Source organism: Callithrix jacchus, chromosome 16 (genome assembly GCF_049354715.1).
Source record: "Callithrix jacchus isolate 240 chromosome 16, calJac240_pri, whole genome shotgun sequence".
Classification (NCBI taxonomy): domain Eukaryota; kingdom Metazoa; phylum Chordata; class Mammalia; order Primates; family Cebidae; genus Callithrix; species Callithrix jacchus.
The window spans coordinates 67,252,433-67,264,583 of record NC_133517.1 but is presented as its reverse complement, the minus strand read 5'-3'; the positions used below and the strand labels follow the sequence as shown (position 1 = coordinate 67,264,583).

Below are 12,151 nucleotides of genomic sequence, written 5' to 3'. Positions count from 1 at the left end.
TGTTTGGGATCAACTGAGAATATGTTTATTTAAAAGCAACTTTAAATATTAAAAAAAGTAGAAATTAACACATACAGTACTGAAAAACGGTCACATTAAACACATGTGAAACGACAAGTGTACTGATGCTTGGTGGTAACATCCAGATGAGAATTCGGCATTGAACTAGTGGCACTACAGGATTCCTATACAACATGTTGAAGTTCTAGGCAATAAAAAAATAAATAGCAATTGCTGTTCAACAGTAAAATAAGACACACACTATTTGCAGAACATAACTTTCCCCTCTGGGGGAAAAAGAACTAATTTGCTATTGTTTTTCATAAGGTTCCATATCTCCAAAATACTATATAATGTACAAAATTGCAGATATTGGCTTGCTGAGTTTAAGATCAAGATCACACTTAAACTCAACAAGATGGTATTTCTACCGAGTTTTCCTATGTCCCACAGTAAGCTGGGTTAGAGAGAACTCAAATTCCTGATGGAAAACAAAATCGAACAAAAAAACTAGAAAAAGAAAGATATTAAAAATGCAGTGTAAGTTGCTGCAAAAGGGGAAAAAGAATAGACACTAACTCCATGTAATTTTAGACATGCTACTTTTGTGTATTTTTTTTTTAAACCAGTTTATTTTGAGATTAGTGAAAATAGTCTAGGCCACAAAAATGAATAGCTCTTTAATGCAAGTTAAAATGTGTACATGAATGACTGGGACACTGAGCAACCTCAGATGCTGACTTCCGTCCTCACACCAGTGTGGCTTCAGTACTAAGGCCGCTAAAGCTGCCAGTCACACCCCAGCATGTCAACTGGTTCCTCACACTCTCAGTTTGGTATGGAAATTCCCATGTGCCCTGACACTGAGGAAGCAATTGCTTAAAATCACTTTCCAATAACAGCTGATAAAATATTTTGCAGGTTTGTCATGCAAGGTTTATTTATTAAGTGGCTATTCAAAGTCTGTATAGCAACCACTTAAGCAGAACTACATATTCACTGAGCACTGTAACAACCAAAGAGGGCTTTTCCTAAGGGTTGGGTTGGGAGTTGTGCTTCTGTGAAATTAACATCTCTCACTCATTGCCAAGATTCTCTGCTTAAAAATATTAGTTTTCTGTGCTGTTGCCAAAATAGCAATTTAAGCAAATGTAGTGCCAGAATGACACATGAGCCTCGGACTCAGGGAACAGTTCCACTGACTGTGGAGTACAACTATTGTATTCTTCTCCAAAATTCAGACTGATGTAAAAGACTGAAATACAATGTTCTTAAGGATCTGATAAACATGGCTGGGATGAAAAGAAAACTGAGAGGGGAGAGTGCTTTTCACAGTGCAATTCACAGCAGCGTTTGAAACTTGGTTATGAATTGACTTGAAGGTGGACAGAGCTTAAGACTGGACAACTTATTATAATTGGGGTTTAACAAAGAGCATGGGAAAATAAAGGTTTGGTCTCAGCACCTGGATTCTACAGCAAGAAAACTGTGTGAAGAGTTGACTTTTAAATTCTACATCTTGAGTAATCTTAAAAGTTTAAATTTGTCCAAGAACAAAACTAAGAAAATAATAATTAAAAATGGATGCAATGGATGCTTCATCATATCTGAGGGATATGCATTTATAACACAGTATGTCCATCCATACTCTTGAGAAAGCCAATGATTAGAAACAAATATTGTTGCAACCTTATAATTTCTGCTTTAATGGCAATCAAGTTTAAAAAATGTACAGTTCCACTTATCCATACTATTCCTTTATAAAAGGCAGATTTCAGGTAAGCTTCTAAATGCATGCATAATGTAAAGGCTAATATTTTCTGGCAGTCCTTGGTTCCTGAAAGTTGAACTTCATATGTATTTTAAACTTTTGTCAAAATAGTCATGAAAGATATGTTACTTTTGCATAATGAGGTAATATATTGGGGCGGGCACTCATAAGACAGTATAAATCCATTTGTCTAAACTTGCATGAGGCTGTGTGCATTGTAAAATGCCACAGAGTTTTGGGTCAGTGGATGTTTTGCTGAAAGAATAACACTTACATTTAACTGAGCACTTTTCTGTAATAAATACCGAAGTAGGTTTTTGTAGCTGTAAACTGTGTACACAGATAACTACAGGCTTGGTCTGTCATGGAGCTAAAAGTTTCACCTGGAAAACAGAACCCACCTCTTTGCTAATGTTGCGTTTTCAGTAACACAATTGAGAATACTGCATTCTTAGGAACAGAGAGTCAATTCTATGCCTTTCAACGGTTGCTGGAGACCACTTCTATTTGCAAAGCCAGCAGTTCCTATACTCCTATTTTTGTGTGTTTGCTTGTAAAACAGCATAGAGAGATGTAAGTGCTAGATGCCAAGGATGGCTTTGGCAAACCAGTAAGGTGCACCGGGTCCGAGGCTACCCTCATACTGGCGAAGGCGGAAGACCACAGGATATTTACAATACATACTATATCCCCCCTCCTGAGGTGGCCCTTCCGTGAGTTTCTTACTCTGTAACAGCAGCTATATACACACTGTGCCCAGGGTTACATGGAGGCAGCAGTCTTGCATGAAGGATGTGGACAATCATAAGGTTCTGCTTTTTGCTAGTCGGATAGGATATGAACAAAGGACACTGGAAAGACCCCCTTCCTTTCAGGCTGTCCTTCGATGTGCCCAATCTGCAGGGAGAAAAGAGAGTGGTCAGGATGGAGGCAGCAGGCAGTGGCCCCATGACAAGCCCAATCCAGTCTGCCCACAGACATGGGGTGGAATCCAGACTTACTCTTCTTCCCACCCTTTAGTGCACTACAGAGAGCTTAATGGTCATAAACGACATAAGGAAATAGCAAACGACAGAACTTCCAATATACCCAGCACCCTACATGGATCTTGCTGCACCCACACAGCAACCTCGAGGTGGATATTTCTTACACAGTTTACAATCTTCATTTTACAGATGATGGGACAGTAGCCCAGAGAGGTGGCATGCTCTCCCACAGGTGTGGGACTCTAGAGTCCTTGCTCTGAACCGGGGGGCCTGCCTGCCTTTACAGCTGGGTGACCTCAGAAAAACCTTGCTAAGCCTCTTCTCTGTAAAGTAGGGCTAAAAAAAAATCCCTTCTTCCCAGGCTTGTGTGATACATTTAAGGAAGAAAAAAAAAAGCACATGAAAAGGCTGCTATATACTATCACTTCTTTTCCAGTTACCATGGAGGAAGAATACTGTGAAAATTTGAGACTGATGGTGGCCAATGGCAATTTTACTGTCTGTTGCATTAGTTTGTAAGCCAGTTACCCATGAAAGTTTTTTAATTACCTCAATTTGATCAGTTTAATTGCACTAAAGAGAATCATGCAATGAGCCTTCAACAGAAAAAACAAAATGGTGCACACTGGCTTCAAATACCAAATTGATAAGGAGGAGGGTGGATTTAAGAGTGGAACAGAATCAACCAGGCCTGCTCAGCTCTTCTGAAGGCCTGTCCACCTACCACATGTGGTCTTAGTTGGTGTCATGCATGTGGGAGGTCTCTGTGAATTTCACATCACAGGATGTGTGCATGGCACTACCTTTGTCTGGCTAGGCACGTAATGGTGGCACATACCAGGTCCCCTAAGAATGATGCTAGGGATACCCATGACAACTTCCTACTCTCCTCAACAGTCTCTGCTGCAGTCATCAGTTTCTTTGCAAAGAACATGATCACTGCTTGATTATAATAATATTAAATGATTACGACGTGAGTTCCTCAACATCCTTGTGAGGAAGATTAATCATGCCTCATTTTTCAGAGGAAACAGGCTTAGAGAAGGACATGCTTTATCCAAGGGCCGGAGCCAGTAACTGATTCACTGGGAGGGCTTCAGAGCCCAACTCCTCATCATGAGACCAAGTGGGCTCTCTGACAGGCTCTATGCCAGGGGCAGGCCCCAGTCTGCTGACATACCCCCTGGCTGCCCCCAGGTTGATCCCTTCAGTCCAGGGTTTCTCACATTGGTGCTGCTGGCATCCTTGCTTGTGAGGGCTCCCTGAGCACTGCAGGATGTTTACTGGCATCCCTGGCTTCTACCCACTAGGTGCTGGTAGCAACTCTCTTCCTTCCTAGGTCCTGACAATCAATGTTTCCAGATATTAATAAATGTCCCTGGAACAAAATCCCTAGAGCTGGGATTAAGAATTTGAGGTCACTGTCTAGGCCTGAAGGAAGAAAAGTCAAAGGTGAATGTGTGTCTATGCATATGTGTGTGTGCACACATGTATATACACATGTATTCCTAGGCATTCTTAGGTACTGCTGGCTCAGCTATGAACCTCAGGTCCCTTCCTGGCAGACAGAACTGGGTCCCTCTTGGCAGGAGAGGGCTCAGGCTACCAAGGAAGGGGAATTTTTACACTGACGTCAGAAAATGATCAACAGGAAAAGCAGAACAGGTGGCTGGTTCACTGTACCTTGGTCTGGCAGTTCCCATCAGGAGACTTACTCCCTAGCAACTGGAAAATCAACAGCTCTGTGGATTGCCCTTGCAGGTCATTTATAGCCTAGGTACCTAGCAGGGCCTCTGAGGATGCTGATGTCTTTCCCTCCTGATGCCTGGGCTGCAGGTTTTCATGTAAAAAATATCAGATATTTTCATTTAATCTTTTCCTAAAATTACATGAAGAAGGTATCATGGCCCACTTGACAAAGAGGGAACTGCAGACTGGATTAAGAATTGAGACTGAGGGCTTGTCAACTGCTGAGCCTGGGCAGGAACTCAGGCCTTCTGATTCCCAGCCTGGTGACAGTGTGGAATGGTGAGCAAAGCATATAGGCTCTGGGGTCAGAGCCCATCCGGAATCTTGACTTTGCCTGCTTACTGCTAAGGGACATAGGCAACATGCCCAACTTTCTTCAGCTTTAGTTTTGTATCAGAAAAATCAGAAAACACCTACAACTCACAAGGTTACATGATACCATGGGTAAAGTACATACAAATGTTAATTCTCTCGACCTGCCTTCAAAACCCCAAGGCTGTTTTTCTAGCATGTAATAGTGTGTGACACAGAAAAGACACCAAATGCAATGCCTGTTGGGTGAGTGATGCAGCTGACAGGGTCCTTGTGCTCGAGGGAGCTTTTTTTTTTTTTTTTAATCCTAGGTACAGAACTCAAAAGGGCGCTCTTTTACTGCACTGTCTGCAGGCTCCAATGTGGTGCTTGCCCAGGCACCTGTATGAATGCACAGATGAAGTGGACAGATATTCATACGTACCCACCACTCCTGGTCCTCTTCCCCTGTGACAATAATCACTTCCCCCTCGATGAATGTGAGCTCGTCGTCGTTGTCTGCCTGGCAGTCATAAATGGTCTTCACCCGTCTCACTTTATTTTTCCCCTTAAAGAAAGAAACTGGGTTTTAATGGAAATAATGGACTGAATGAAAAAAAACAGTAGTGGTTCTTTGTAAAATGGTTGACCTTGGGTAAGTAATTTAACCTCACTGAGCCTTGATTTCCTCACCCTTGAAGAATGTCTGCCAGGCACCCAGCATGCTGTGTGCTCTTAAGGAACCAGAGGTCCTTCCTCTTCCCCCAGCATCAGGGTAGGCATGGGCTCTGCATTGGTGATTGGACATCATCAAGTTATTTTCACCAGATGGGTCCAGGGATGAAAATTCAGCCTCATCAAAAACCATGAAGCACTCTGTACCCCCAAAACCCAACAACATCAGCTTGTAGAATGATAGCAGTCTAAAAATGTTTTTAGGAAACATGACGTAAAGCAAAATGTGCAGTTTCTGCATACTGAATGTGCAGCATAAACAAATTTCTCAGTCCTCTCATGCAAAACAGCAAGTCAGTACATGCTGTTTAAACACAGCAGTATCGGCCTGAGGCTAGGAGGATTCTATGCAGTTCCTAAAACAGTTTTAATTTTTGATCAGTTTTGACTTCAGTGTTTATTTGTTGGACTTCCAGTTCTTTGCAAACAGAAAAGTGAAAGTAGAGGTATCACCTTCGAAATGATGGGTTTTTTGGTTTGTTTTGCACCTGGCTAATGAGCAATTTAAAAAAACAGCAAGCTGGTCTCTTTAAATGTTTTGGGTGGAATGATTCTTCCTCTGTGTTCCCTGGTTTCTCCTTTAATCACTCTGATAGTCCCAGCTGCTTTTTGAGTTCCCTTCTGGGCCTGTGTGGGTGGGTCAGAGAAGCTGGGGAATGCATGAGCAACTGAGAAAGCCTATAGTGTGTTAGTTTATAACACAGAGATTAAATGAGATAATCAAACTATAGAGTATGTAGCGTGAAATGACAACTTTGCATCAGTGGTGTCTGGGAGTCATGGGAGAGTTCACTTTTGAATAGCAAAAGTATCCACCATGCCAGACACAGCAGCCTCCAACCTACAAGATGAGTAATTTTGAGACGGAGTTTTGCTCTTGTTACTCAGGCTGGAGTGCAATGGCGCGATCTCAGCTCAATGCAACCTCCATCTCCTGGGTTCAGGCAAAATTCTCCTGCCTCAGCCTCCTGAGTAGCTGGAATTACAGGCACACACCACCATGCCCAGCTAATTTTTTGTATTTTTGTAGAGACGGGGTTTCACCAAGTTGACCAGGATGGTCTCGATCTCCTGACCTCGTGATCCACCCGCCTCGGCCTCCCAAAGTGCTGGGATTACAGGCTTGAGCCACCGTGCCTGGCTGGTAAGATATATTTTTATTGTAACATTTTACTCATTTATTTATTTTTTGAGATGGGGTTTCACTCTGTTGCCCAGGCTGAAGTGTAGTGGTGTGATCACAGCTCACTGCAGCAACTTCCAGGGCTCAAGCAATCTTCCTGCCTTAATCTCCCAGGTAGCTGGGATTGCAGGCATGTGCCACCATGCCCGGCTAATTAATTTTTATCTTTTATAGAGATGGGTTCTCTGTATGTTGCCTAGGCTGGTCATGCATCCTGGGCTCAAGGGATCCTCCCGCTTTGGCCTCCCAAAGTGCTGAAATTACAGATGTGAGCCACTGCACCCAGCCCCATTTTAATTTTTTTAAGACAAGGTCTTGCTCTGTCACCCCGGCTGGAGTGTAGTGGTGTGATCACAGCAGCCTTGAACACCTGGCCTCAAGTGATCCACTGATCTCTTCCCAAAATGTTGGGTACTGTAACATTTTTGTAACAGAATGTGAGGGGTGTAGAGCTGCCATATGCAATGGGAGAACTTTTGGTTTCCCTGTTAACTGTGCTCCTCCTCCTGGGGAGCTGGTGGCCTGGTGGGAGGGCAGCTATGTCCTGGATAAAAAGCATGTGACATCTTCCTGGAGCACCACGTTTCCACAGAGAATGTGAGGGATAAAATCACTTATATTAAAATAAAATTAATACAGAGGAGGAAACATTTCATGAAAATGACAGCATATGGGATTTCGACAAATTTCTATGCTATTCTATTATATCAAAAGCTTTACCTCCAATTCCTTTAGGAAGATGCAGTGAGAAGGTCTGACTTAGCAGATACTCAGGGAGCCAGGTGCAGTGGCTCACGCCTGTAATCCCAGAACTTTGAGAGGCCAAGGTGGGAGGACTGCTTGAGCCCAGGAGTTCAAGACCAGCCTGGGCAACATGGAGAAACCCTGTCTCTACCAAAAATATAAAAAAAAGCCTGGTGTGTGATGCCCATCTGTGGTCCCAGCTATTCAGGAGGCTGAGCCCAGAAGGTTGAGGCTGCGCTGAGCTGTGATTGCACCACTGTACTCCAGCCTGGGCAACAGAGTGAGCCCATCTCAAAAAAAAAAAAAAAAAAAAAAAGACAATACCCAGACCCCTGAGAGGGAAATTGCTTTCTCGTAACCCTCAAGAAAGGAAAAGTTTCACCCTCAATGTTCCTCGTAACCCTCAAGAAAGGAAAAGTTTCACCCTCAATGTTCCTAAGTAACAGTGACTACTTGCTGAGTTGTCTAGGTGCCAGCCAAGTACTGCTCATCTGTCACTGTATTTAATCACCTGTGAGCTCAGATATTAAATTAGCTCCCTTTTGTATTTGAAGAAACTACGGCTTAGAGAAAGTAACTTGCCAAGGTTGTACAGTTATGTTAGGCACTGAAGCCAGGTCTTGAAGCCTGTCTGCTGGAGCCCAAAGCCTGAGTTTGTAACCCAAAGGCTCCAATCCACCATCATGCTTGAACCAGAGCACATAAGGGTCAGGTGAGCAGGCTCTCACTTTTTCTTGTGTAAGTTGGAGCATCGCCGTCCCACCAGCTTGCAAAGTGCAGCATAGGGTTCCTAAGGGCCTGGACATTGGTCCCACCCACCGTATTGATTTTTCTGGGCAGTGGTACGGGCGTCTCTGGCAGAGTAGGCGTGAGGTCATTGGAATCTTCAGATGCTTGCTTTTGGATGGCATCTCTGGACTGCACATTTGGGGACAGATCCAATGGGTGTGACTTCGGTGTGACCTCAGAGGGTTGCTGAGCCTTGGGTGAGACATCTCCAGTCTGGGATTTTGCTAGCAGGTCTCCCAGCTGTGGTTTGGGGGGCAGGTCCTTCATCTGTGGTTTGGGAGGTAAGTCTGAGAGCTGGGGTTTGGGTGGCAGATCCCCCAGCTGTGGTTTGGGGGGCAGTTCTCCTGGCTTAGGTGGCAAGTCTCCAACTTGGGGCTTGGGGGTCAGTTCTGTGGGCTTCGGGGGCAGGTCTCCAGGTGGTGGCTTTTGTGGCAACTCTGCCAACTGTGATGATTTCTGAAAGATTTCAGGTGGGATGTTGGCTTTGTCTAGGGAGAGATGATCTGTTTTCCTTAGTGCCACTGTGGAAGCAATCAAAAGGAGGGAGGTCATTGGTGGGAAGGGCTGCTTTCCTGTCAGTCACCTAAAAGAGGCACAATCATCATAAAGGGAACTAACCTACAGTGAGCACTTGAAATGGATGAACCAGTAGCCAGGCCCACCCAGGCTGCCAGTTTTTACAGAGACAAAGGTCGAAAGCCTGGAACGCATTATGATGCATGATTTCATGCTTCATTATGTAAGAAAAGAATGTCTACATTCACCCAGAATCAAAAAAATAAATATAATAGAAACAGATTACAGAGAATCAGAAAGTATACAGTTCTTAAGCCTAACACCTGAATGTAGCCATTTGAAATTAGTTTCTATAGTTTCTTTAAAATTTTCTATATATTTTCTATAGATATAACTTTTATCTGATTTTATCTAGTACCATTTTAGCAACAGTATTTGCCATGTTACTAAAAATTATTTATTAGTGGTATGTAATTCTGAATGGTGCATTCTATTCCATTCTGTAGGTATATCACAATTTATTATTATTTCTCCCCATTTTACATGATTCATGCAGTACGTAAGATAAGAAGCAAAAGGCTTCTCCTTTCACTCTGTGCCCCTGTCTCTTAACCTGCTAACATTTTGGATACAAATGCATGTGCTATGCCTCTTAAAAACCACACAAGGGATATACAAATTGTCTGAAACTTTGTTTTTCTCCCATTTAATGTTTAGGAGAGTTCCAAATCAGTTTTTTATTCTGTTTAATGGCTGCATAGTTGTACGCACAACTTAGGAAATGCATCAATTTGTTGACCTGATCCCATAGCTCTTTGCACAGGTCTTGGTACTTAGAAAACTATGGACATGTCTCCAATTCTAGCTCCACCACTTAACAGCTGAGTGACCTTGGGCAAATTACACAACCTTCCTGTGCTGCAACTTACTTATCTCTTGAAACTCGACCTCAAAGGGTTGGCATGCAGATTACATGGGTTAATATATGCAAATAATTTACTGACAGGCCTTGGCAGGCTGTAAGCATTATGTAGGAGTAGGATTACCACCACTGTTACAGTTTTTTGGGGCCCACATTCCTATTCTACTCATTTTTGTAACTGTGGCTCCTAGCACAGGGGCCAAGCACATAGCATGCACTCAGGGAGAAACAGCTGACTGACTCACACTAGGAATTTGATCTTAAAAATAAAATGTATTTAGAAAGACATTCTTAAAGTAGAAGAAGAAACAGATAAACCTCATTTTGTACATGTCACTGACTGTACTGGGGCTGTTTCTGCACATGACCTGTCTAGCCATATCTCTAAAAAAGTCAAAATCAAGGGACAGTGTTCTCATGGGCTGGTCCCTAAGCTTCAGTTGAGGTAGCTTGGCTTTAAAAGTTAAATTACATCAACTTCGTTCCTCTCTTGGAAGCCTGAAATTGGCTAAGTAACAATCTGAGCCAGGCAGTCATGAGGCAAAAAGCTAGGGGGAATCCCTTAGACGATGGGGCTGAAAAGGTCTTGGCTATGAGTCACACTTATGGGGCAAGAGAAACCGTAAGTGCCAGGCATCAAAAATCCTCAAAATACCCCAGCCCCTTCACCTGCAGCTCCGATTCTAGGAATTTATTCTTAAACAGTGATTGAAGTCATACACCGAGATGTCTGTACTAAGAATGTTTGGCACAGTACTGTTTATAATGAAAAAATGCCACCCATCTGAATGTACAGGATTGTAGGGACAATAAATAAAAAATAGCTGGGTGTGGTGGTACACACCTGTAGTCCTAGCTACTCGGGAGACTGAGACTGGAGGATCACTTGAGCCCAGGAGTCTGAGTGAACTATGATGGTGCCATTGTACTCCAGCCTGGGTGACAGAGAAGACTCTGTCTCACAACAAACAAACAAATGACAACAACAAAACGTAGCCAATAAAAATTATTAGCTTAAACAGAAACTTCAAAAAAGAGCAGAGAAGAAAAGATGAAAGATGCACACTAAATCATCAGTTGTCTTGGGTGGTAACGCTTCAGGTAGTTTTTCTTTATTTTCTTTCTTTTTTTTTTTGAGACAGGGCCTCCCTTTTGTTACTGAGGCTGGAGTCCAGTGGTGCAATCAAGGCTCACCTCCCAGGCTCCAAGTGATCTTCCTGCCTCAGCCTCCTTAGTAGCTAGGACCACAGGCATGTACCACCACACTCAGCTCATTTTAAATTTTTTAGTAGAGATGTGCAGGGCCATGCTGTCCCCAGCTTCAGGTATCTTGACCCTGGTCCCACATCTTCTCTCTGTACTCTTGGCTTTGGTGTGACAATGTGACTGTTGGCACCAGCCTGAGACCCTTGAGGGGAAGATACAAGGCTGGCCAGGGCCCAAGCGACCCAACTCTGGGCAAGACAGAGACGGGACCACAGGGAAGGGAACGAGAGGAGGTCGGTCTTCCTGAGTCCTGCTGCATGATGTAGCTTCATCTTCCTAACAGCCCCCTGATGGGGATATCACCATCATCCCCATCTTCCAAGTGAAGATACTGAGGGAGGCTGTGGAGCCTCCCAAGTCACAAAGTGAGTAAGGGATGGTTGATTCCTAGCCTGAGGATAGTTTAGACTTACAGGAAAAGGGTTACCATTCCACCCCTACTTGCTGGGCACGTGCTGTGCCCAGTACCATTTCACGCACTTGGGACACAGCAGATGGAAATGACTAGGCCCCTGCCTGCTGGGAGCTCACATTCCGCAAGAGAGAGACAAATAAACATGGAGTTACCAGAGGGTGATGGCAGGTAAGCAGGGGAAGGGAAAACAGAGTGCTGGGTGGGTGGGGAAGAGGAGAGTGACCACCAAAGAGGGTGTGGTCAGGGAAGGCCACTCTGATATGACAAGAGTGTGTTAAAAATGTGCAGGAGGCTTGTGATATTTGGTGGGGGTTGGGAGAAGAACTACCGGATGGCTCAGGACAGAGGAGTGATGTGACTGAATGTGGATGGTTCTGCTGTTCTGCTGAGAACAGACTGCAGGGCCAGGTTAGGAGGCTCCAGGCAGACAGTGTAGGAGGCTCCAACTGTCCAGACAAGAGACAATGGTCACTTGATCCTGGTGACAACAGTGGAGATGATGAGAAGTGACTGGGTTTTAAATAGATGTGGAAGGGGGATGAAACAGTATTTGTGCAAGCACAGGATATGGTGTGTGAGAGAAACGGAGAGCGAAGCATCTCTCTTAGGCTTTAAGGCCTGAACACCTAGAAGAATGACACTGCATTATCAGATGGGGAGACTGAAGGAGGAACAGTCTGGAGTAGAGTCGGGATTCTGTATTCCAGTTTTAAGTTGAGAAGCCTGTGAGACATTGTGTGGGGAAAAACCTACTCCTCTAACTGTGCTTTTTCCTCCACTTTCA

At 43.9% G+C, this 12,151-nt stretch overlaps 1 protein-coding gene across 4 annotated transcripts in view; it reads right to left on the bottom strand.

Annotated features, from left to right (window-relative positions):
• Nucleotides 1-2: 2 nt before the first annotated feature.
• ASAP1 (ArfGAP with SH3 domain, ankyrin repeat and PH domain 1) overlaps nt 3-12,151 on the bottom strand; it is a 405,687-nt gene continuing 393,538 nt past the window's right edge. For all 4 annotated transcript variants that reach the window (XM_017965593.4, XM_008983260.5, XM_078353182.1 and 1 more), the window contains 3 exons: nt 8,279-8,769; nt 5,243-5,365; nt 3-2,668 (listed from right to left, as the gene is read on the bottom strand). In XM_017965593.4, the coding sequence (XP_017821082.1) occupies nt 2,594-2,668; nt 5,243-5,365; nt 8,279-8,769 (689 nt within the window). In that variant the 3' untranslated portion in view covers nt 3-2,593. The remainder of the gene's footprint in view (nt 2,669-5,242; nt 5,366-8,278; nt 8,770-12,151) is intronic.